General features: G+C 39.1%; 1 protein-coding gene across 3 annotated transcripts in view; it reads left to right on the top strand.

Annotated features, from left to right (window-relative positions):
- Nucleotides 1–27939, top strand: part of LOC106094207 (uncharacterized) — a 201285-nt gene that overhangs the window by 40163 nt on the left and 133183 nt on the right. For all 3 annotated transcript variants that reach the window (XM_059364956.1, XM_059364957.1, XM_059364958.1), the window contains one exon: nucleotides 4180–4326. In XM_059364956.1, the coding sequence (XP_059220939.1) occupies nucleotides 4180–4326 (147 nt within the window). The remainder of the gene's footprint in view (nucleotides 1–4179; nucleotides 4327–27939) is intronic.

Below are 27939 nucleotides of genomic sequence, written 5' to 3'. Positions count from 1 at the left end.
TAGTGACCATCGCAATATGGGACTCAAATAAAGGTATTTGGGAGTAGAATACTTATTTGATATCCAAATGTAGGACCCTGTATTTAGAGCATCACACCTTTCCCAAAACACCCCCAAAGGGAAAAAATATAGCAGCTATATCCAAAAATTATCCGATCTGCAACATATTCAAGGATGATGTGTAGGGGTTGAACATATCTCACTCTACTTTATTTCCACAAAATCGGGGACTAAATGCGTAATTTATGAGGGAAATACCTTCAATCGGGAAATGATCATTCTATATGGGCCTATACACAAATATAGTCCGATCTAAACCATCGACACGGACGTCGAAGGGCCGAACAGAGCTCATTGTGTTATATTTCAGCGAAATCGGGCATTAAATGCGGCTATTATTGGCCTGAGACTTTAAATTGGGTGATCGGTGTACATGCGACCTACTTTAAGATAAAGACCAATTTGAACCATATTCGGTACGAATGATGAGAACCTTAGCGCATGCCATTGTGTCAAATTGTAGCCAAATCGGATTATATATATATAGCTTTTATGAGCCTAAGACCCTAAATCGGGAGATCGGTCTATATGGGGCTATATGAAGATATCCGATATAGCCCATTTTCGAACTTAACCTGCCTATGGACATCTGTGAAGATTTAGCTCAATATATTCGTTTTTAAGGACTGTAGCGTGATCTCAACAGACAGACGGACGGATGGACGGACATGGCTAGATCGTCTTAGATTTTTACAAGGAGCTAGAATAAATATACTTTATAGGGCCGGAAATGAATATTTCGATGTGTTGCAAACGGAAGGTTTATATGACAGCTATATCAGGTTATGCACCGATTAGAACCATACTTAGTACAGTTGTTGGATATGATAACAAAATACTATGTGCAAAAAATTCATTCAAATCGGATAAGAATTGTGCCCTCTAGAGGCTCAAGAAGTCAAGACCGAAGATCGGTTTATATAGCAGCTATATCAGGTTATGGGCCGATTTAAACCATACTTGGCACAGTTGTTGGGTATCATAACAAAACACGTCGTGCGAAATTCCATTCCATTCGGATAAGAATTGCGCCCTCTGGAGGCTCAAGAAGTCAAGACCCAAGATCGGTTTATATGGCATCTATAACAAACCATGGACCGATTAAAACCATACTTATCGTAGTTGTTGGAAGTGCTATCAAAGCACTACGTGCAAAATTTCAATAAAATCGGATAAGAATTGCGCTCTCTAGAGGCTCAAGAAGTCAAGACCCAAGATCGGTTTATATGGCAGCTATATAACAAGTAAAAGCGTGGTAAGTTCGGCCGGGCCGAATCTTATATACCCTCCACCATGGATCGCATTTGTCGAGTTCTTTTCCCGGCATCTCTTCTTAGGCAAAAAAGGATATAAGAAAAGAGTTGCTCTGCTATTAAAACGATATCAAGATATGGTCCGGTTCGGACCACAATTAAATTATATGTTGGAGACCTGTGTAAAATTTCAGCCAATTCGTATAAGAATTGTGCCCATTGGGGCTCACGAAGTAAAATAGAGAGCACGATTTATATGGGATCTGTATCGGGCTATAGACCGATGCAGACCATAATAAACACGTTTGTTGAAGGTCACGAGAGGATCCATCGTACAAAATTTCAGGCATATCGGATAATAATTGCGACCTCGAGGGGTCAAGAAGTCAATATCCCAGATCGGTTTATATGGCAGCTATATCAGGTTGTGAACCGATTTGAACCTTATTTGACATAGTTGTTGAAAGTAAAAATAAAATACGTCATGCAAAATTTCAGCCAAATCGGATAGGAATTGCGCCCTCTAGAAGCTCAAGAAGTCAAATCCCCAGATCTGTTTATATGACAGCTATATCAGGTTATGGACCGATGTAAACAATACTTGGCACAGTTGTTGGATATCATAACGAAATACTTCGTGCAAAAATTCATTTAAATCGGATAAGAATTGTGCCCTCTAGAGGCTCAAGAAGTCAAGACCCAAGATCGGTTTATATGGCAGCTATATCAGGTTATGGACCGATTTAAACCATACTTAGCACAGTTGTTGGGTATCATAGCAAAACACGTCGTGCGAAATTCCATTCCAATCGGAAAAGAATTGCGCCCTCTAGAGGCTCAAGAAGTCAAGACCCAAGATCGGTTTATATGGCAGCTATATCAGGTTATGGACCGATTTGAACCATACTTGGCACAGTTGTTAGATATAATAACAAAACACGTCGTGCAAAATTTCATTTCAATCGGATAAGAATTGCGCACTCTAGAGGCTCAAGAAGTCAAGACCCAAGATCGGTTTATATGGCAGCTATATCAGGTTATGGACCGATTTGAACCATACTTGGCACAGTTGTTGGATATCATAACAAAACATGTCGTGCAAAATTTCATTCTGATCGGATAAGAATTGCGCACGCTAGAGGCTCAAGAAGTCAAGACCCAAGATCGGTTTATATGGCAGCTATATCAGGTTATGGACCGATTTGAATCATACTTGACACAGTTGTTGGATATTATAACAAAACACGTCGTGCAAAATTTCATTCCAATCCGATAAGAATTGCGCAATCTAGAGGCTCAAGAAGTCAAGACCCAAGATCGGTTTACATGGCAGCTATATCAAAACATGGACCGATATGGCCCATTTACAATACCAACCGACCTACACTAATAAGAAGTATTTGTGCAAAATTTCAAGCGGCTAGCTTTACTCCTTCGGAAGTTAGCGTGCTTTCGACAGACAGACGGGCGGACGGACGGACGGACAGACGGACGGACATGGCTAGATCGACATAAAATTTCACGACGATCAAGAATATATATACTTTATGGGGTCTCAGACGAATATTTCGAGTAGTTACAAACAGAATGACGAAATTAGTATACCCCCCATCTTATGGTGGAGGGTATAAAAACATGGACTGATTTAGCCCATTTACAATGCCAACCGACCTGCACTAATAAAAAGGATTTGTGCAAAATTGCAAGCGGTTAGCTTTATTCCTTTGAAAGTTGGCGTGCTTTCCACAGACAGACGCACGGACGGACGGACGGACAGGCGGACGAACATGGCTAGATCGACTTAAAATGACATGACGATCTAGAATATACAAACTTTATGGGGTCTTAGACGCATATTTCGAGGTGTTACAAACAGAATGACGAAATTAGTATACCCCCATCCTATGGTAGAGGGTATAAAAACTATAACATTTTGAACGAAACCTCACAAAGTTGTTGAATATCTAAACAACAATGGATGCTAACAAATTTCTCTGATCGTAGTATTTAATTGGTCCATTTTATTTGGTTTTATTTTATTCATTTATTTCACATTTATGTTAGTTTAATCTATTTTATTTTACTCTCCCTTAAATAAACCTTCCATAAATGGAGCAGCTGACATTTTCAGCAAACAACAGATTTTTTAGCAAGTAGCCTGCTGGTCTAAAATTGTAAACATTTTGCTATGATAGAAGCAAAATAATCTACTAGGAGTTAGCAAACAGTGTCAAAATTTAAGCCATAATGAATGCATCAAAGCGATAGAATTAATTGCTTTTTCTTTTCGCACATATGAATGAATTTAGGATGCATATTTTTATCGCATAAAATATTATTAACCAATTCACACGACTGTGTTGATTTGTCGAATTGTCGCACACATTGAAATTCTCTAGGTATAGATAGTACTTCTGCAATAGAGCAGACTGGTTTGTCGCAAAAATATTCCATTGTATTTTTTTATTCCTTGTAAGGAAGGTTGTATTAACTACAATTTTCAATCGATCTGCTCGAAATTGGAATGTTTTATTATCCAAGTTTTTGCCAAATTTCATCAAAATCAGTTCAGATTTGGATATTATACATTTGGATTTTATATGTTCAGTAAAGAAAAAGTGGATAACATCATACAGACAGGTATTGAGTACTTGCCACGGTTTCTACTAGTGTTAAAATAGTGCAGTCATATGTTTGCTAAACATATCATATCGGTCATATCCGCTTTCCCATTTCAGCCAAGAAACACTGTTGTTCTAAATTTTGTTATGTAATTTTCAGAAACAAATTTAGTCGTAGGCTCTCGACTTCATATTTACTAGTTTTTAATCTCAAAAAATATTTCTTGAAATTTCTTTCTCCCTAGTCACTTCATGGTACCGGAGGCTCTCCATATCACGTCTATCCAAGTAACAACATGCCTGCCGTACGGGCTTTTCAAACACCGAACGCAAGTCTTCATCATATGTCTACTAGCCCACTACTGACAACTTCCAGAACACATTTAATCACAGTAAGTAACAAAAAATATTATTATTATTATTACTATTTTCGCAGTTACCAAGAACAAGTTCCTGAGTGCAACTGGGCTCAACTAAAAATGTAAATTATTTTGAAGAAATCAAATCGTGTATTGTTTCAAGATATTACCAATTTTTATTCATTAAATTTCAACGTACTAATTATTTATCTGTATCCGGCGGAAACAGTTGCCCTTCTCTTAAATACTAATGAAAGTTGATGTAACAAGAGAGATTATACGCCTGCACACTCATCTTCTAGAATATAAGACCTAAAGCACGGCGTTTTGTCAGCCAATGAAACTGCCATTAGTCTTTCCATGAAAACTTCTCGGTATATGGGTAAATGAATGAGATGTAATACATTTGTGGTACAGGGTATTATAATTTGTTTGCAACGCTAAGAAGGAGAAGAGCTAGACCCACTGAAAAGAATACCGATCGGCTTAGAATCACTTCCTGATTCGATTTAGCTATGTCCGTCTGTCTATCCATGTATTCTTGTAATCAAGGTGTGCGTCACATTTGTTGTCTGATTGTCATAAAATTTTGCACAAGTCACTTTTTTGGTTCAAGGACTTTCTGTTTGTTCTTTTATATCCACCACCATAGGATGCGAACCACCACACATTATTTCAAATTTAAAAATTGCCAAAATTCTTCAGTTGCAGGAACTAACCCATCGGCGGTGACATTAGGTAATAAAGTCAGAGCTAAATTTTGTACTGCTTGCCAACTATTTATAGGCCGATCCTAATCTTTCAAAGCCTTCAAAGTGTGGTTGTCTTTGCGAATAACTTAGTTTTATAGCGAAAGTTTTGGCAAACCAGCTTCAGTATTTTAATGAAATTTTTTCATTTGCGCTCATTTTTGCTCTCAAACAAGTTTTATGATTTCAACAGCTTATTGTTTGTGTCGGTCCTTTATTTCCATAAAATTTTATGCAAACATATTGCTTAAATGTCACTAATTACTTCTTCGAACTTTATTAAAATCCGGAAAAAATTGCATCCAACTATTGTCGTACATGCATATAATTTCTATCATGTCTTTAGTTTACCATAGGCCATATTTTATTCTAATATCTCTTCCTTTTATACCCTCCACCATAGGATGGGGGGTATACTAATTTCGAAATTTTGTACGACGGATCCTCTCTTGACCATCAACATACGTGTTTATTATGGTCTGAATCGGTCTATAGCCTGATACAGCTCCCATATAAATCAATCCCTCTATTTTACTTCTTGAGCCCCCAAAGGGCGGAATTCTTATTCCAATTGGCTGACATTTTACACAGGTATCCAACATATAATTTAATTGTGGTCAAAACCGGACCATATCTTGATATCGCTCTAATAGCAGAGCAAATCTTTTCTTATAGCCTAAGAAGAGATGCTGGAAAAAAAAATCGACAAATGCGACCAATGGTGGAGGGTATATAAGATTCGGCCCGACCGAACTTAGCACGCTTTTACTTGTTATGTGTATATAAAAATGAATTTGTGTTTGTTTGCCGGTTTGTTTGTTTGTTCTGTATAGACTCAAAAACGGCTGAACCGATTATCTTGAAATTTTCACAGATTGTGTAGGTTGGTCTGGAAGGAAACATAGGCTATATCTAAACAGATATATTCGACGTTCCTATCAATATGCGACTCAAATGAAAAGTAACCGGCAGTAGATTACAAATATGGTATAAAAATTACGTCCAAGGGAGGTCGCCCCACCCCCAAATAGGCATATCATCTGACCATGGCTATATGGGATTCAAATGAAAGATATTTGGGAGTAGATTAAAAATATGTCGAATAGGTTAATTGACCCTAACATTATGGCAATATGTTAGGGTCACCCCTTAAACTAAACTTTATTTCCGACTACAGCAATATGGAGTTCAAATCCACAGTATTTGCGAGTAAAGAACGAATTTGATATCTATTTTCAGGGCAAAGTGTCGGTGGCCGCCCAGCCCAAAAACACCTACAAACGGTTCATACTTACCGACCATGACAATATGGGGCTCAAAGTAAATCGATTTGGGAGTGGACACGAATTTGATATCCATATTTGAGTGGAAATGTCTCCCCTAAAAAAGCACTTCTTATTACTCTAATTTCAAAAATACCATATCTCGGATATTATTAATGCGATTCATTCGTAATTTTTGCACTCTAACAGTCACCAAAAAAAAAACATGATTTCTATTGTTGGGGACGGGTGCCGCCCAAAACCCGCCAAAGGGATATATAGACCAATCACGACAATATAGAGCCATGTGTTTGGGGAGCCGTCCCACCTCAAAATACCTCCCTATTATATAAAAGCTATTTGGGGTGGAAATTTATTGATTTTCGGGACAAAGACCCTGGGGTCCACCCCACCGTCAAACACAACTTATTTATCGATCATGCCATTATGGGACTCATATGAAATGTTTCTGAAAGTAGAGCACGAATCTTATATTTACTTTTATGATCAAGTGACCACCCCCGAAATACACCCTAAACCCGAAATATTTACCAATACGGTAATATGGGCCTCAAAAGAAAGACATTTGGGAGTTGAGTAAAAATTTGCCCAGGAACCGAGCAGGGACAAACTTCTCACACAACAATGAGTGCTTTCCGATTCAAGTTGAGTTTATCATCGATAAGAGACCTGAACGGAGTGCAGCAGTGCGACACCTCTTTGGGGAGAATTTTTTACATGACCATGCATGGCATGTTACCTAGCGAATGTTGCAAGCATTAAGAGGGGATAACCAACACTTTAAATTTTGTCCGAAGTTCCGTCAGGATACGATCGCAGGCGCTCAGTGTCATAGGCGGACATAGGCTACAGTAGCACGATATTCAATTCTGGGCGAAGTGTCCCCACCCTAAAAAGATATAAGAGAGTTAAAAAAGGCGCATCGGAGCGGGCTCTGTCCAGCTAGTATTTAATATACTCCGATTGTAAATGAAGGACATCTACATACATATATAAACCAGTAAGTAAAGGCAAAATCGGGCGATACGATTGTGGTAGTCGTCGAGGAAAGCGTTTTACTTGCAAAAACTTTTACAACGCTTTCGTCTTGGAGTGAACTACGTCGCCAAAATTTTACTTAAGTTCATCGAAGCACTGTTGTTGAGTTAATCCACGTCGAAAGTTGTAAAAATAATCGCCGAAAATGTTTACGATTTACTTCCATTTTTTGGGCGAGATGAAATTTTTAAGTTACTGCAAACAACACAAATAGCTCTCGAATGTCAAAACGTTCTGAATACGTACAACCTCAAAAATGTTAAGCTTTACGATAGAGCTGTCATTTGGCAACACAAGGGTTGCCGGTCCTAATCTTGGGTAAACCCCACCATGCATACCGCATAATCGGGAATAGATTATGGTTCTTTCGTATCACAAAGTCAGATCGGGGAATCGGTTTATATAGGGGCTATGGCTACGGGGGATTCGGGTCATACTTGGCGCAGATGTTGGAAGTCACAACCAGCGACTTGGAGTGAAGCAGGCTTATTTTTGCCGGAGCGAGAGCAAACTTTTTTGAACCCGGAGCGGACGCGGAGCTGTGTCTAATCTCAAAATCTGCTCCGGTAAAATAAAACAAAAAAAACAAGTAAGAGCGTGCTAAGCTCGGCCTGGCCGAATATTGGGAACCCACCACCATGGATTCTGCACAAAATTTATAAAAACTTAATTTACTTTCATTCTATTACATACCAAACTTCTGTCAAACCAGCAAATATTAAAGCTTCCAGGAACCGAACAAGCATCGAGAGATTGGTTTATAAGGGTGCTATACCAAGTTGTAGACCGGTTTGAACCGTACTTGACACAGTTGTTGAAAGCCGTAAGAGCACACCGCATTTCAGCCAAATCAGACATGGGCTCAAGAAGTCAAATCGGGAGATCTGTTCATATGGGAGCTATATAAGGTTATAGACCCATTTGGTTTAATATAGAAGGCAATTGTATATCTATTGGGTTTTTTCCATATTTATTGTTGAATCTGGGTATATTGTATCTTCCTTCTGCGCGTCTTCTTGTGTTGTATTGATGATTTATTGGCAATAGGGATGAGTCGTCGTAGAATTCATTTATTATGGTGGTTTTGTATATATTTTTTACAGTCAAGATGTTATGTGTTTTTGCGAATTCTCATTGATTTATAGAGTTATAAAGGTTGGCGTTCGCAAGATAATCTACGGTTGTGAGTGTACCGATTTGGTTTGTATTAATATTTTAAGTAGCCTGTTTTGTGTTTTCTGTATTATTTTGAAATGCGATGTATTTCCAAAAGCAGTGATTCCATGTGGGATGTACGATTCCCCAAGGCTTGTTTTGTCACATCTAGGGGAGCATAGTTGCCAAGATGGAAAATGGCATATCCTGCATTGCGTAACTACTTGTTTAAATTTTGAATGTGTTTTCCAGCTGAAATTATTGTCTACCATGGCTTCCAGGTACTTGTACGTGTTAACAGATTCTATGAGAGTATCACAGTTGTCATCGAGGAGTGCTGAAATTGACTTGTTTTTGTGCAGACAATCATAGTTATGAAATTTTATATATATCTCACAGCTTGGCACACTGGGTAATTTAATGTGCATCAGTTTAGTTTTCGCTGCATTAATAACCAGTACATTGTCATGGCACCATCTAGATTGTATGACATTTAACTCCGATTGGATTATATTAATTGCTGATTCAAGCTTCTCATGAGCCAATGGCAGTGTCATCGGCATAGGCGAAATTCTCGCTGGAATTCAATTGATTCAGCATTTCATTGGCGTATATCAGGAACAATATAGGTCCCAGTTTTGATCCTTGAGGAACCCCATACGTTAAGCATACCTCTTGGCTTAAGCTATTTTTAACCTTTACTTTATAGGTTCTGCAATCCAGGTAACCTTTTATCCATTCCAGACTCTGTCCTCGAATTCCATTTCTGTCAAGAATTCGTATAATATTTTTATGGCATAGAGTGTCAAACGCTTTGCTGAAGTCAATAAAAAGAACTAAGCAATGCGTTCTTTTATCTTGACATTTGTTTATGTGTTTTGAAAAATTACCAAGTAATTAGTTTATGTTTTTACTTTTCTGGAATCCGTATTGACGTTTATTTATTATACCCTCCACCATAAGATGGGGGGTATACTAATTTCGTCATTCTGATTGTAACTACTCGAAATATTCGTCTGAGACCCTATAAAGTATATATATTCTTGATCGTCGTGAAATTTTATGTCGATCTAGCCATGTCCGTCCGTCTGTCCGTCCGTCCGTCTGTCTGTTGAAAGCACGCTAACTTCCGAAGGAGTAAAGCTAGCCGCTTGAAATTTTGCACAAATACTTCTTATTAGTGTAGGTCGGTTGGTATTGTAAATGGGTCATATCGGTCCATGTTTTGATATAGCTGCCATACAAACCGATCTTGGGTCTTGACTTCTTGAGCCTCTAGAGTGCGCAATTCTTATCCGATTGGGATGAAATTTTGCACGACGTGTTTTGTTATGATATCCAATAACTGTGCCGAGTATGGTTCAAATCGGTTTATAACCTGATATAGCTGCCATATAAACCGATCTTGGGTCTTGACTTCTTGAGCCTCTAGAGAGCGCAATTCTTATCCGATTAAAACGAAATTTTGCACGACGTGTTTCGTTACTATATCCAACAACTGTGTTAAGTGTGATTCAAATCGGTCCATAACCTGATATAGCTGCCATATAAACCGATCTTGGGTCTTGACTTCTTGAGCCTCTAGAGTGCGCAATTCTTATCCGATTGGGATGAAATTTTGCACGACGTGTTTTGTTATGATATCCAACAACTGTGCCGAGTATGGTTCAAATCGGTTTATAGCCTGATATAGCTGCCATATAAACCGATCTTGGGTCTTGACATCTTGAGCCTCTAGAGAGCGCAATTCTTATCCGATTAAAACGAAATTTTGCACGACGTGTTTCGTTATTATATCCAACAACTGTGTTAAGTATGATTCAAATCAATCCATAACCTGATTTAGCTGCCATATAAACCGATCTTGGGTCTTGACTTCTTGAGCCTCTAGAGAGCGCAATTTTTATCCAATTTGAATGAATTTTGGCACGTAGTATTTTGTTATGATATCCAACAACTGTGCCAAATATGGTTCAAATCGGTGCATAACCTGATATAGCTGTCATATAAACAGATCTAGGGACTTGACTTCTTGACCTTCTAGAGGGCGCAATTCCTATCCGATTTGGCTGAAATTTCGCAAGACGTTTTTTATTGTTACTTTCAACAACTATGTCAAATAAAGTACAAGTCGGTTCATAACCTGATATAGCTGCCATATAAACCGATCTGGGATCTTGACTTCTTGAGCCTCTAGAGGTCGCAATTATTATCCGATTTGCCTGAAATTTTGTACGACGGATTCTTTCATGACCATTAACATACGTGTTTATTATGGACTGAATCGGTCCATAGCCCGATACAGCTCCCATATAAATCGATCTCTCTATTTTACTTTTTGAGCTCACAAAGAGCGCAATTCTTATTCGAATTGGCTGACATTTTACACAGGTCTCCAACATATAATTTAATTGTGGTCCAAACCGGACCATATCTTAATATCGCTCTATTAGCAGAGCAAATCGTTTCTTATATCCTTTTTTTGCCTAAAAAGAGATGCCGGGAAAAGAACTCGACAAATGCGATCCATGGTGGAGGGTATATAAGATTCGGCCCGGCCGAACTTAGCACGCTTTTACTTGTTTTATATTTAGAAAGAAATCCTCTAAGCCTTCTTACTATAATTTCTTCCAATATTTTTTCTATTGTGGGTAAAATAGAAATTGGTCGATAATTGTTTTAATCGTTTTTAATTCCATTTTTGTATATTGGTCTAATAAGTGCAGTTTTTTAACATTTTGGCACTGAACACTATGCTATGCTTGAATTTACGATATTAGTTATTGCAGGAGCTAAGAGTTTTGAGTTTGCTTTTAGGTCTTTTTGTTTGATTCCATCGGCTCCTGCTTCTTTTTCATGTTTAGTTTGCTAAGTATGTTCAATATTTCCAATTCCGTTGTTGGTTCTATGTAAATTGAGTTTGGTATCCTAGTTTCTCTACTAGACCAGGTTTTGATGCCACAGTCATGTAAAATATTCACAACGTTTTCTTTGAACTTGATAGCAAAATTTTCGGTTACTTGTTTAAGATTTTCATTTTTAAAGTTTTGATTCATTGATTAATGACCAAGTTCCGCGGATGTTATGTCGGTTTTTATGAATTCTTTGCTCAGATATTCGTTTCTAGCTTTATTCATGATTTGATTTAATTTGTTATTGTAGGTATTTATATACCAGGTTATAAACCAATTTTGACTTTACTAGTTACAGTTGTTAAAAGGCATAAGAGAACGTCATGTGCAAAATTTAAGCCAAATCGGATGAAAATTGAGGCTTCCAGGGGCTCAATAAGGCAAATCGGATGATCGGTTTATATAGGAGCCATGCCAGGTTATAGACCAATTTAGACCGTACTTAATACAATTTTTGAAGGTCATAGCAGAATAATATGTGCAAAATTTCAACAATTCGAATGAAAGTTGCGGCTTCCAGGGCCTCAAGAAGTCAAATCCGGAGATCGGTTTATATTGGAGCTATATCAGGTAATAGTCCCATTTGAACCATATTTGACACAGTTGTTGAAAATCATAACAGAACAACACATGCAAAATTTCAGCCAAATCGGAAAAAAATTGCAGCTTTTAGGGGCTCAAGAAGTCAAATCGGTAAATCGGTTTACATGAAAGCTATATCAGGTTAGAGATCGATTTAGACCTTACTTGGTACAGTTGTTGGAAGCCATAAGAGAACACTATGTGCAAAATTTAAGCCAAATCGGATGAAAATTGAGGCTTCCAGGGGCTCAAGAAATCAAATCGGAAGATCGGTTTATATGGGAGCTATATCCAAATCTGAACCGATATGACCCATTTGCAATCCCCAACGACCTAAGTATCTGTGCAAAATTTCAAGCGGGTAGCTTTACACGTTCGACCGCTATCGTGGTTTCGACAGACGGACGGACGGATACGGCTAGACCGAATCAGATTGTCGAGAGGATCCAGAATATATATACTTTATGGTGTCGCAGATCAATATTTCGAGATGTTACAAACGGAATGACTAGATTAGTTTACCCCCATCCTATGGTGGTGGGTATAAAAAGGACCAAGCAACAAAGCCTTGTTTGAACCGTTGAGTGGAGCAGACATTTTTATTTTAAATCATTCAAGAAAAGCTGCGATAGTGATATCCATTAGGCGGTTGATGATCTGTGTTTTCAATAAAGCGCCAGATTTGGAGCTCGGGAGTGGGCTTAGAATGGACTCCAAACTGCCAATAGCTGCAGTGATGGTATCAGGTCGTAGCATGTTGCCTACTACTGATATTTCTACTAGAGGAGCGGCTGCCCTAGACTCTACTAGCCGACAGACGACTGGTCAGCTGGTGCTGGGGACGAAAATACCTGGTTCAAGTCTTACGGACAAGGCCGAACCTATTCTATCTTCTCATGCTTATAATTTGCCTAGGCCGTCGGCCTATCCTCGCATACCAATACGATCTTTAAGTGGTTGGAATAATCAAGGCGCATCGATCATAGGTTTAGCGAGAGGCTTGGTGCGAATGATTCTAAAACTCTCATCGATAAGGTGAGAGGGTTCCGTGATTGGGCTCGGAAATTAGCTGCACAGGCTACCCCAAAGACTACACGTCTAAATTCAGAAACGGCTCCGAAGTCACCGAAAAGGCGGCGGTCACCTAGATGGCTTCCCATATTCAAAAGAACAAAAGCGAACAACTATAATATGGGTTATAGAGCCTTTGCTAATGTCATAGACGTCGACAAGGGATAGATATTGTGGAGTGGGATAGTAAATGGACTGTCATCTCTATACACCGACGTCCTCGCGGAATTGCCTGGGCCTCCTATTTGCAACAATGAAGGCTGGTATTGGGACTAGGATTGCCATATGGTCGGGATTATCTCAACTTTCTGTGGCTATCCCGACTATTGGAAAAATCCCGACTTTTGGAGCCAACGCAAATATTGAACAAATCGGAAGTATAAATACGAGGTAAATTTTTTTATGCAATCAATTTTGTAAATTCGAAGCATTCAAGTATTATCTGTTTGTCCATGCACCTGTTTGCGTAATGCACACTACTGTTTTCACAAGTAATGCTATCAGTATTTGTAACAAGTAAAAAGGCGTTAAGTTCGGCCGGGCCGAACTTTAGATACCCACCACCTCGGGTATATATGTAAACCACCTTTCGTGAATATTCGGTGAAAAATGCATACCTTATGCCCCATAGCAGCTATATCGAAATATGTAGCGATTTGGACCAAATACTAAAAAGATCAAGTCATTGTTCTATTGTGTATAACAAAATATTGATCTTTTTAGTAGCTATATCTAAAAATAAACCGATCTGAACCATATACGACGCGGATGTCGAAAAGCCTAACATTAGACACTGTGTCGAATTTCAGTGAAATCGGATTATAAATGCGCCTTTTATGGGGCCAAGACTTTCAATCGAGATATCGGACTATATGGCAGCTATATCCAAATCTGGAGCGATTTGGGGGAAAAAATTTTAAATCGAGAGATCGGTTTATACGGCAGCTATATGCAAATTTTGATCGATCTAGGCCGAGGGGCTTAAATTAACTCACTGTCCCAAATTTCGACGACATCAGACAATAAAAGCGCCTTTTATGGGCTTAAAACCTTAAATCGAGAGTTCGGTCTATATGGCACCTATATCCAAATCTGGACCGATCGGGGCTGTCCCAAATTTCAGCAAAATCGGATAATGAATGTGGTTTTTATTGGCCTATACATTTTTTTTATTGGTCTATAGTCCGATATAGCCCATCTTCGAACTTAACCTGCTTATGGACACAAAAAGAATATGTGCAAGGTTTCAGCTCAATATCTCTGTTTTTAAAGACTGTAGCGGGGTTTCAACGGGCAGACGGACATGGCTAGATCGTCTTACATTTTTACGCTGATAAAGAATATATATAGTTTATAGGGTCGGAAATGGATATTTCGATGTGTTGCAAACGGAATGACAAAATGAATATACCCCCATCCTTCAGTGGTGGGTATAAAAATGAATGTATCCGCTGGAACATTTGAAAAGTTACTTCTTATTGATGTAGGTCGTTGGGGACCGGGCCATATTGGTTGAAATTTGCATGTAGGTTAGGCTAGGTTAGGTTGTTGTGCGCTCTAAAAACTATAAAGTCACCTCCTACAAGAAAATTTTAAGTTAGGTATTCCGTGCTACTTACAAAATCCTTAATTGTTTTCAATACCACTCCCCTAAGTTGGTTCATGTCTGATATTGTGTCTCCACCTAAGTACCTCTGTTGGACGCGAAAGCCGGGCAATGACAAAGGAAATGCTCCAACGTCTCATCATCTTCCCCGCATGCCATACACATGCTATCTCTTGTCGCACCGATTTTACATAAGTGAGCTCATAGTTCTATGTGTCCCACTATGATACCAATAGCTATACTGACCTCCTTCTTGCTTCCTTTCAGTAATAGCCTCGTCTTCACACGATCTGGATCCCCCCATAGGATTTTCGCCGTCCTACCGACCGTTTCGCTGTTCCACAATGTTTCATGCGCATTCGTCGCCCATTCCCTTAACTCGGACTGCGTCGACCCGAAAGGCTTCGGGTTAACCAAGTTTATTGACGGCAGTTCCCTGGCCTTCACCGCCAAATCGTCTGCAGTTTCATTTCCCCTTATTCCGTTATGGACCGCCACCCAAACGATGCCGTTATGGCAATTTTACTGTCGGTAAAGATGATTACACTCGTCCTCGCGTTAGCACCACACCACCTCAAGCATTCCGTTATCGCCCGGATCTCCGCCTGCAGGACTGTATTATGGTTAGGCAGTGTAAAACAGATCTTAGTCCCTGGTTTCTCAATCTAAACCCCCAGGCCCACTCTGTCCTTTTGATGTAACAATCATATTAAATGGGGGCACTGAAAGCCTTTCATTCGATTTGTTTGAAATTTTGTACGTAAAGTACTTTTATGCCCCTTCAGGGCCCACACCAAATTGCACCTCCTTAAATCGTATATATAAAATTCAATTTGTGTTTGTTTGTTTGTCGGTTTGTTCCGTATAGACTCAAAAACGGCTAAACCGATAATTTTGAAATTTTCAATGGTCTGGAAGGAAACATAGGCTACATAATTTTTTGATATCGGGAGGGGGCCGACCCGCCCCCTTACCACAAAGTACTACCCAAAAATAAAACTGGACCGATCGGATCAATATAGGATTCAAATGAAAGGTATTCAAGAGTGGAGTACGAATTTCAAATAAAAGTTCAGTCCAAGTACCTGAGGGCCGTCTGCCCAAACCCCTTAAAATAGGTTTATTTGACGATCATGACAATATGGGACTCAAATAAAAGGTATTCGGGAGTAGATTACGAATATGGTCAGGAAGTAGGAATAGTATTTATAATTTATTGTTAACGGAAGGGGGCGGACCCTCCACCGTAACCCCAAACACTCCACCCAAAATCAAAAGTGGACCGAAAAGGACAATATGGGTATCAAATGAAAGTATGCGGGAGTAGATAACGAATCTGGCATACAAATTCATGTCGAGGTATAGGGGGTAACCCCACCTCCACAAAAATGCCAAAAATGGGCACATTAACCAATCATGGATATATGGGACTCGGTTCGTTTGTTCCGTATAGACTGAAAAACGGCAGACCCGATTTTCTATAAATTTTTGTAAATTGTAAAGGTTGATCTGGAAGGAATCATAGGCTATATAATTTTTCGCTATCGGAAGGGGGACGGACGCTCCCCGTACGCCAAAAATACAACAAAAAAGTGGACCCATCGGGACAATATAGGTATCAAATGAAAGGTATTGGATATTAGAATACAAATATGGTATCCAAATTTGTACCAATCGGGCCGTCCCAACCCCAAAACTCCCCCAAGCAGACATATTGGACGTTCATTTTAATAAGATTTCGAATCTGGCATACAAAATCAGATTGAAGTATAGGGGATCACGCAACCCCTCAAAAACGCCATTAGACCCATTGTGACTATATGATACTTGGCTGAACCGATTTTCTTAAAATTTTCATAGATTGTGTACATTTGTCTGGAAGGAAACATAGGCTTTATAATTTTTATATATCGGCCAAATACCCCCAAATGGGCATATTAGCCGACCATGGCTATATGGAACTCAAATGAAAGGTATTTAGGAGTAGATTACTAATATGACATTGAAATTTGCGTTCAAGGCTAGGTGGTTCTTTCCCTCTAAAGATACGTCAAATGGGTTATGTGACCCATTATGACAATATGGGACTCAAATGAAAGGTATATAAGAGTATAAAGCGAATTTGATATCCAATTTGGAGCCAAGTGTTTTGGGATACGCCCTAAAGCAGCCCCAAAACTGAACATCATTTCCGTTAAGAATAAAGAACGAATTTGATATCTTTTTTTCAGTGCAAAGTGCAGAGGTCCGCCCCAGCTCCAAAACACCCTCCAAACAATTCATATATACCGGACATGGCAATATGGGGCTCCAATTAAAGGGACTTGGAAGTGCAGCACGAATTTGATATCCATATTGATATTCGAAATGTCTGATGTGCCATCCCTCCCCTATGAGAAAATGACCCTAGGAAGAATATTACCACCAGGAACCGAGAAGGGGCAAATTCTTACACATCAATAAGTGCTTTCCGATCCAAGTTTAAACTCAATGATAGGGGATAATTTTTTATAGCCAAGTCCGAATGGCGTCCCGCATTGCGACACCTCTTTGGGGAAAATTTTTTAAATGACCAGGAATGGCATTGTTCCTCTCAAATGTCGCCAACATTAAGAGGGGATAAACACCGCTTTGTCCGATGTTCTCGCCAGGATTCGAACACCTTCAGGTTCATAAGCTACAATGGCACGATATGATATTAGAGAGTTTAAGAAGGTGCAGCGGAACGGGCCCGGTTCGGATAGTAAATACATATAAATTAATCTACTGACTTGACTACCTAAGCGCATATACGTCTCAGTTTTGATCCAATTTTTATATATATACTAGCTGACCCGGGCCCGCTCCGCAGCGACTTCTTTTATTTTATATGGAGCAAAATTTTCCTTGGAATATTTATTTACGACAATTAAAGAGCTTTTAGTAAATACCATGCTACGAAAATAGTATATCGCTTGACTAACTGTTTAACAATATAAGTGCCTTTATCTGAATCCCATGTGGTCTTTATTGGTCTACGAATTTAAGTTTGGATGTAGAGTGTACTCCATTCTTAAAATACTTTATTCCAGCCCGATATTCTCATGATATCTGATTTAGGGGTGTTCTCGGGGATGAGGTAGTCCCCCAGACACTTGGCCTTGAAAAAATATTAGCATCGTGCTCTTCTTTCATATACCATTTATTTAAACCCCATATTGGCATTGGTTTAGAAGAGTTTACACGATGAGCCGTCTCCCAAGCACATGGCCCCAAAATTGGATATCAAATTCGTTTTCTAATCACATTTAAACTCGTGAAGTACTGTAAGAAATTCAAAAAACTAACAAGAGAAGACGAAACTTTATTCACCACGACAATTCTTTTTGACTGGTAAAACGTCGAATTGATGGGTAATATGCCGCACAGCCCTGACTTGGCACCAATGACTTCTGTTATTTCCGTACCTTAAGGAAAAAGTTACATAAACTTCTATACTAGACGACCAGGTGGGCTTTGGGGGTACTCTGAAGTGCAAGGACTGGTCATATCAAAAAGTTTACCCGGTTACTGCAGTGTGTGTCAAGCGGTGATCCTCGCAATTAAGGAAGTGGTGGAATGGCTAAGATATAATGTCATAACGACGATTGGCATAAATATCTTCTCTGACAGCCAGGCAGCCATTAAATCTCCGGAGGATATATTTCTGAATTCAAAAACCATCCTCAACTGTCGCAGATCCCTCAAAGAGATAGCGGTACAGTTCACCTTTTCTGGGTGCCGAGCCACAGAGATATCCCAGGGAATTGTAAAGCAATCGAAGAACATGCTAACAGTCTGAAGGTTGCAAGTAACGATTTCTGCAGAAGCTGTAAGGACGTCGAGGAAGAAGATACTATAGAACATCTGCAGTGTGTGTGTCCCGTACTGGCAGTCAGAAGGAGTTCCGCTTAGCTTCTCATTTCTTTGAGAACTTTTAAAGTTATCTGGACGATTCAATGGTGGGAACTAGAAGGCATCTTCCTTTTCCTGTGGTATCATTATGAACGAAAACATCTAAGTGAGTCTGATAGCACTGCCACTAAAACCTAACTTAATCGAAACAACAAACTGAATGTAATATTTTGTAAATTTATTTGGGAATTGCTTCCGGTATATGCTAAAGAAGTAAAACCATATGATCGGTTTATAGGCTTGGCATACTTGACATAGACCATACATAGTTGGAGGCCATAGCAAAATCATTATACAAAACTTCAGCCAAATCGGATAAGGGTTGCACCCTCCTGGAGCTCAAGAAGTACAATCGGGAGATCGGCTTATATGGGAGCTATACAAGGTTGTGGACCGATTCAGGCTTTACTTGATAAGAACATTGGAGGTCATAAAATAAACCGAAATGCAAAATTTTTGGCAAATCGGATAAGAATTGCGCCCACCGGGGCTCAAGAAGCTAAAAAGCTAGATCGATTTATGTGGGCACTTTGTCAAAACATAAACCGACTTGGCCCATTTATAATTCCTAACAACCTACATTGCCTTGAAGTAGTAGCAGTACAATCTTTATTTAATGTATTTCAAGTCATATGTGTGTAAGAAAAATCAAAAACTCGGCTATGACTTCGTGTCGACAGCCGGATAGTTATAAATAATCCATTTTAAAATTTGACTATAGTGAACGTATCCGTTGTAATCCAATTACGTAAAGCCGCTTTTAAATATCCAATAAGGTTGTTGCATTCTAGGGTATATGTTCCATCTCATCGCCTCATAATATATGCAGATCCGCCTGAAAATCACTTTTCAAAATAGCACTGTTAGAGCAGTGCTTTATTCCTTTCGACAAAAAACATAAAGAAAACTGTTTTTTTGTTGTCAGTTGAATGAAAGCAACCCCAAATTAAATTGTTTTCACAACTTTATGATTTTTGTCACAACTTAAACAATTTGTAGCTATACAAAAAATCAGCTTTTGCTCAAATTTTTTAGGTTATGTCATACAAAATAACATACTAGTGTGATAGCAAAAATGATGAATCGTAAGTAAATTGGCAATTTTGACACACATAATGAAATACCAATGATACATTAAAAGTGGCATGTCATAAGACAAGAACATGTAGTGTGATAGAGCCTTTAGTTTGCACTTAGGTACAACCATTTTACAACTCTTTGATGAAGCAGTCCATTTTATTTTTTAACAAGCCGAACTGGGCCCGCTCCGCTGCGACTTCTTTAACTCTCTAATATCTTTTTAGGGTGGGGACACTTCGCCCTGAATGCCACTTCGAATTCGTGCCATTGTAGGCTATGACGCTGATCGCGTTCGAATCCTGGCGAAAACATCGGACAAAGCGGTGTTTATCCCCTCTTAATGTTGGCGACATTTGCGAGGTACAATGCCATGCAGTGTCATTTAAAACATATTCCCCAAAGAGATGTCGCACTGCAGGACGCCGTTCGGACTCGGCTATAAAAAGGTCCCCTTTCATTGAGTTTAAACTTGAATCGGAAAACACTCATTGATGTGTGAGAATTTGCTCCTTCTGGATTGCTGGTGGTAATGTTCTTACTTCGGGTAATGTTCTCATTAGGGAAGGGATGGCACCTTAAACATTTCGACTGAAATATGGATATCAAATTAGTTCTTTATTCGCAACGGAAATGAAGTTCAGTTTAGGGGGTGCTTTAGAGCGAACCCCAGAATACTTGGCTCCAAAATTGGATATCAAATTCGTTTTGTACTCATAAATACCTTTCATTTGAGTCCCATATTGTCATAATGGGTGAAATAACCCATTTGACATATCTTTAGATGGATAAGCGCCACCAAGACTTGAACGCAAATTTTAATGTCATATTCGTAATCTACTCCCTAATACATTTCATTTGAGTCCCATATAGCCATGGTCGGCTAATATGCCCATTTGGGGGTATTTACTTTTTATTTGAGTCCCATATTGACATGAGCTTGGAATATAACTGTATAGAGGAGTTTTGGGGTTGGGGAGGGGGCGCTGGGTACTTGGATCCAAATTTTAAAACCATATTCGTTTTCTGGTCTCCAATACCTTTTATTTGATACCCTTATTGTGCCCTCGGACCACTTTCTGATATGGGTGGCGTTTTTGGGGTTATGGAGTGGTCCGCCTCCACCCGATATCTAAAAACTATATAGTCTAAGTTTCCTTCCAGATAAACGTACAGAATCTATGAAAATGTTAAAAAAAAATCGGTTCAGCCAAGTATCATATAGTCATAATGGGTCCAATGGCGTTTTTGAGGGTTGGCGTAAACCCCTATACTGACCCCTGATTTTGTATGACAGATTCGAAACCTACTCTCAAATACCTTTCATTTGAACCCCATATTAAAATGAATGTCTAATATGGCTGTTTGGGGGAGTTTTGGGGTTGAGGCGGCCCGATGGGTATTTAGATACAAACTTTAATAGCATATTCGTTTTCTACTCCAATACCATTCATTTGATACCTATATTGTCCCGATCCGTCCCTTTTGATTTTGGGTTGTGTTTTTGGCATAAGGGGGAGGGTCCGTCCCCCTTCCGATACCGAAAAATTATATAGCCTATGTTTCCTTTCAGTCCAACCTACACAATAAGCGAAAATTTCGAGAAAATCGGTTATACCGTTTTTCAGCCTTTAATGTTCCCATTTTGTACGTTTTTGTCGGGGTGGGGTGACCCTCTGTAGTTCGACATGAATTTGTATGCCAGATTCGTTATCTACTCCAGCATACTTTTCATTTGATACCTATATTGTCCTTAGATTTTGGGTGGTGTTTTTGGGGTAACAGTGGAGGGTCCGCCCCCTTCCGTTATCAATAAATAATAAAGCCTATTCCGATTATCTTTCATTGGAATCCCCTATTGTCATGATCGTCAAATAAACCTATTTTAAAGGGTTTGGGGCTGGGGCGGCCCTTCAGGTACTTAGACCCAACTTTTATTACAAAATTCGTACTCTAATATTGAATACCTTTCATTTGAATCCCATATTGTCCCGATCGGTCCACTTTTATTTTTGGGTAGAACATTTGGGGTAGGGGGTGGGTCCGCCCGCCTTCCGATATCAAAAAATTATATAGCTTTTGTTTCCTTCCAGACCAACCTACACAATCTGTGAAAATTTCAAGGTGATCGGTTCAACCGTTTTTGAGTATATACGGAACAAACAAACAAAACGATAAACAAGCAAACACAAATTGAATTTTATATATAAGACTAGCTGAGCCCGGCCCGCTCTGCTGCGACCGATTATGCTATGTTGGAGAGAAGTACTCCAAATTTGAACATTTCTACGTAATTGTAGTTGAAAATGTATTCCAATTTTCCTATGGATTATTCTACACTCAAGTAACTTTTATTTAAACCCCCCATTGCAATGGTCAGTAGAAGTCCTTCCAAAAGTGAAAGTCAATTTCGTGCTCTATTCCCAAAGACCTTTCATTTAAGATTCATATTACCATGGTTGGTGAATATGTCCGATTTGAGAAGTTTTATAGTGGTGGGGTGACCCACGAATCACTTAGTTCCGCAATTGGATATCAGATTCGTTTTCTACTCTCAAATACCTTTAATTTGAGTCCCATATTGTAGTGGTTGGTCTATAAATCCGTTTGCCGGGTTTTGGGGGTGGGCGGCTCTCCTAGGCTTCCCACACCAGAATTAGATACCAAATTTTTTGCTTTTAGATCCTTTCTATATTCCTATATTTTATTTTTCTTTGTTCAAATGACCGAAAGGTTGTCATAACAAAGATACATGCTGATGATTAATTTTTACCACTCTGCCCATGTTGGCATGTTTTTAATTGGATAAACTTAATCCTATTGGATCAAAAAATTTCAGTTGAAAACTGCAAGATGACGCTTATTTAAATGTTAGTGCTACTCGCTTAGAGACCACCATAGCGCAGAGGTTAGCATGTCCGCCTATGACTCTGAACGCTTGGGTTCGAATCCTGGCGAAACCATCTGAAAAAAATTTTCAGCGGTGGTTTTCCCTCCTAATGGTGTCAACATTTGTGAGGTACTATGCCATGTAAAACTTCTCTCCAAAGAAGTGTCGCACTGCGGCACGCCGTTCGGACTCGGCTATAAAAAGGCCGTCTCCTTTTTATAATCATTGAGCTTAAAACTTGAATCCGACTGCACTAATTGATATGTGAGAAGTTTGCCCCTGTTCCTTAGTGGAATGTTCATGGTCAAAATTTGCAATTTTTGCTACTCGCTTAGAGTGGATCATATTCATAGACAACCACCATATTCGTAGACAACCACTACCAACCACGACCATACCATATAACTACCTATTAAATAGTCATCATTTAGTCTTTTTTTATACCCACCACCGAAGGATGGGGGTATATTCATTTTGTCAATCCGTTCGCAACATATCGAAATATCCATTTCCGACCCTATAAAGTATATATATTCTTGATCAGCGTAAAAATCTTAGACGATCTAGACATGTCGGTCCGTGTGTCCGTTGAAATTACGCTACAATCTTAAAAAATCGAGATATTGAGCTGAAACTTTGCACAGATTATTTTTATACCCTCCACCATAAGATGGGGGGTATACTAATTTCGTCATTCTGTTTGTAACTACTCGAAATATTCGTCTGAGACCCCATAAAGTATATATATTCTTGATCGTCGTGACATTTTATGTCGATCTAGCCATGTCCGTCCGTCTGTCCGTCCGTCCGTCCGTCCGTCCGTCCGTCCGTCCGTCCGTCCGTCCGTCCGTCCGTCCGTCCGTCCGTCCGTCTGTCTGTCGAAAGCACGCTAACTTCCGAAGGAGTAAAGCTAGCCGCTTGAAATTTTGCACAAAGACTTCTTATTAGTGTAGGTCGGTTGGTATTGTAAATGGACCATATCGGTCCATGTTTTGATATAGCTGCCATATAAACCGATCTTGGGTCTTGACTTCTTGAGCCTCTAGAGTGCGCAATTCTTATCCGATTCGGATGAAATTTTGCACGACGTGTTTTGTTATGACATCCAACAACTTTGCCAAGTATGGTTTAAATCGGTCCATAACCTGATATAGCTGCCATATAAACCGATCTTGGGTCTTGACTTCTTGAGCCTCTAGCGTGCGCAATTCTTATCCGATCAGAATGAAATTTTGCACGACGTGTTTTGTTATTATATCCAACAACTATGCCAAGTATGGTTCAAATCGGTCCATAACCCGATATAGCTGCCATATAAACCGATCTTGGGTCTTGACTTCTTGAGCCTCTAGAGTGCGCAATTCTTATCCGATTAAAATGAAATTTTGTACGACGTGTTTTGTTATTACATCCAACAACTGTGCCAAGTATGGTCCAAATCGACTCATAACCTGATATAGCTGCCCTATAAACCGATCTTGGGTCTTGACTTCTTGAGCCTCTAGAGGGCGCAATTCTTATCCGAATGGAATGGAATTTCGCACGACGTGTTTTGTTATGATACCCAACAACTATGCCAAGTATGGTTTTAATCGGTCCATAACCTGATATAGCTGCCATATAAACCGATCTTGGGTCTTGACTTCTGGAGCCTCTAGAGGGCACAATTCTTATCCGATTTGAATGAATTTTTGCACGAAGTATTTCGCTATGATATCCAACAACTGTGCCAAGTATGGTTTAAATCGGTCCATAACCTGATATAGCTGTCATATAAACAGATCTGGGGATTTGACTTCTTGAGCTTTTAGAGGGCGCAATTCCTATTCGATTTGGCTGAAATTTTGCATGACGTATTTTATTTTTACTTTCAACAACTGTGTCAAATAAGGTTCAAATCGGTTCATAACCTGATATAGCTGCCATATAAACCGATCTGGGATCTTGACTTCTTGACCCCTAGAGGTCGCAATTATTATCCGATATGCCTGAAATTTTGTACGACGGATCCTCTCATGACCATCAAGAAACGTGTTTGTTATGGTCTGAATCGGTCTATAGCCCGATACAGATCCCATATAAATCGTTCTCTCTATTTTACTTCGTGAGCCCCAATGGGCGCAATTCTTATACGAATTGGCTGAAATTTTACACAGGTCTCCAACATATAATTTAATTGTGGTCCGAACCGGACCATATCTTGATGTCGTTTTAATAGCAGAGCAACTCTTTTCTTATATCCTTTTTTGCCTAAGAAGAGATGCCGGGAAAAAACTCGACAAATGCGATCCATGGTGGAGGGTATATAAGATTCGGCCCGGCCGAACTTAGCACGCTTTTACTTGTTTTTTTTTTGTCCATTAGCAGGTTAAGTTCGAAGATGGGCTATATGGGCCTATATCTTGATATAGCCCCCATATAGACCGATCCGCCGATTTAGGCACATAAAAGCCACATTTATTATCCGATTTTACTGAAATTTGGGACAGGGAGTTGTGTTAGTCCCTTCAAAATCCTTCGCCAATTTGGCTCAGATCGGTCAAGATTTGGATATAGCTGCCATATAGACCGATCTCTCGATTTAAGGTTTAGAGCCCATAAAAGGCGCATTTATTGTCTGATGTCGTCGAAATTTGGGACAGAGAGTTAAGTGAAACCCCTCCACATATTTCTGCAATTTGATCTAGATCGATCGAGATTTGCATACAGCTGCCATATAGTCCGAAATCTCGATTTAAAGTCTTGGCCCCAAAAAAGGCGCATTAATAATCCGATTTCACTGAAATTTGACACAGTGACTTATGTTAGGCTTTTCGACATCCGTGTCGTATATGGTTTAGGTCGGTTTATTTTTAGATATAGCTACTAAAAAGATCACTATTTTATTATGCACAATTGAACAATTGAATTGTATTTATTAGTATTTGGTCCAAATCGGAACATATTTCGATATAACTGCTATGGGACATAAGCTATAAAATTTTCACCGAATTTTGATGAAAGGTCGTTTACATTTATACCCGAGATGGTGGGTATCCAAAGTTGGGCCCGGCTGAACTTAACGCTTTTTTACTTGTTTTTAAATGATATTAAATTGTCATATTAAAAGTTTTTTTGTGGTAAGAAACTAATTTGCCAGTCCATATATTTGGTGCGATGGCGATAGTTCTTACCGTGTAAAACTCTTGAACAAAAAAGTGTTGCTCAGCAACACGTCGTTTGGTCTCCTTTATTGGTGAGCTAAAAATGGTTGCAACCTTATCGTTAAGGTTTGCAATTCCTGCTTTCACGCTTAATGTTATAATTTCGGGACTATGGCGGCCTACACCTTAATTAAATCACACAGTGTCCCGTTAGGTCATTATAACTGATCGACTGTTTTGGGGTGGGGTGGTCCGCTAGATATATGAGCAGAATAATGATATCAGATTCGCAGTACACAAGCTTATACCTTTAATTTAACCTCATATTGTCATGATTGGTGTATACAGCCGTCTATAAGAGGGTTGTGCGCCACACTGCCACATGAATTGAATGACGCACTCAACTCAAAAAAAATCGATCACTTGATTCCCCATTGTTTTGATAGGTCAAATAACCTATTGGAGGCGATTTTAGGAGGTAAAACACCACCTAGGTTCTTGGACACAAAGTTTAATGTCATATTCGTAATCTGCTCTCAAATGCCTATCATTTGAGTTTCATCAAGCTATGATTGAGTAGTATTCCCATTTGGGGAACTTATCGGGGATGGGGCGACTATCAATTACTTGGACCTCGATTTTTATGTCATATTCGTAGTCTACTCCTGAATACCTTTCATTTGGGTCCTATATGGATATATACGTCCTTTCATTTGAGTCCTATATGGATATATACGTCCAATATGTCTATTTGGAGCAGTTTTCGGGCTTGGATTACCCCTTGGATACTTGAACCCAAGTTTTTATACCATATTCTCTTTCTACTCTCCAAAATCTTTTATTTGATACCCATATTGTCCCTATCGGTCAACTTTTGATTTTGGGTGGCGTTTTTGTGGTAACGAGGAAGGATTCGCCCCCTTCCAACAAATTACATAGCCTACACCTCCATCCTGACCATATTCGTAATCTACTCGCGAATACCTTTCATTCGTCAAATAAATCATTATCGTCCAATAAACCTATTTTGGGATGTTTTTGGGGTGTGGGGCGGCCCACCAATTACTTGGACCCAATTTTAAATATGGAATTTGTACTCTACTCCTGAATACCTTTCATTTATGTCCCATATTGTCCCAATCGGTCCACTTTTATTTTTGGCTGCTACTTTTGGGGTAAAAGGAAAATTCCGCCCCCAATGCGATATCAAAAAAGTATAAAGCCTATTGCTCCTTCCGGACCACTCCAAACAATCTGTGAAAATTTCAAAATTTTTGAGTCTATACGGAACAAACAAATTTACAAACCCACAAAAAAACAAACATACAAACAAACAAACATACAAACAAACACAAATTTATTTTTATATACATAGATAGATAGATATTGGAGTTCTATGCCCAGATGATGAGAAAGGATGATATCTCGAAATATTGGCAAAAATAAATAGCAATTAATTAAAAAAGAAAGCAACAACATCTGCTTTTATGGCCTCAAGTCTAATTAAATAGAGGAATATAAAATACAATAGGTGAACTATTTACCTTATTGAAAAGCCATGATATTGAGGAATTAATTTTCGATAAAAGAAGCAGAAGCATAAACACAGCAAATTGTTGTTGTTTTTATACCCTCCACCATAAGATGGGGGGTATACTTATTTCGTCATTCTGTTTGTAACTACTCGAAATATTCGTCTGAGACCCCATAAAGTATATAAATCGTCGCGACATTTTATGTCGATCTAGTCATGTCCGTCCGTCCGTCTGTCCGTCCGTCCGTCTGTCCGTCCGTCCGTCTGTCTGTCGAAAGCACGCTAACTTCCGAAGGATTTACTCCTAGCTAGCCGCTTGAAACTTTGCACAAATACTTCTTATTAGTGTAGGTCAATTGGTATTGTAAATGGGCCATATCGGTCCATAGCCTGATATAGCTGCCATTTAAACCGATCTTGGGTCATGACTTCTTGAGCCTCTAGCTTGCGCAATTCTTATCCGATTGGAATGAAATTTTGTACGACGTGTTTTGTTATGATATCCAATAACTGTGACAAGTATGGTTCGAATCGGTCTATAACCTGATATAGCTGCCATATAAACCGATCTGGGGTTTTGACTTCTTGAGCCTCTAGAGTGCGCAATTCTTATCCAATTGAAATGAAATTTTGCACAACATGTTTTGTTATTATATCCAACAACTGTGTCAAG

This window comes from Stomoxys calcitrans, chromosome 3, assembly GCF_963082655.1.
Source record: "Stomoxys calcitrans chromosome 3, idStoCalc2.1, whole genome shotgun sequence".
In the NCBI taxonomy this organism is placed as follows: Eukaryota; Metazoa; Arthropoda; class Insecta; order Diptera; family Muscidae; genus Stomoxys; species Stomoxys calcitrans.
This window is presented reverse-complemented; position numbering and strand designations above follow the sequence as displayed.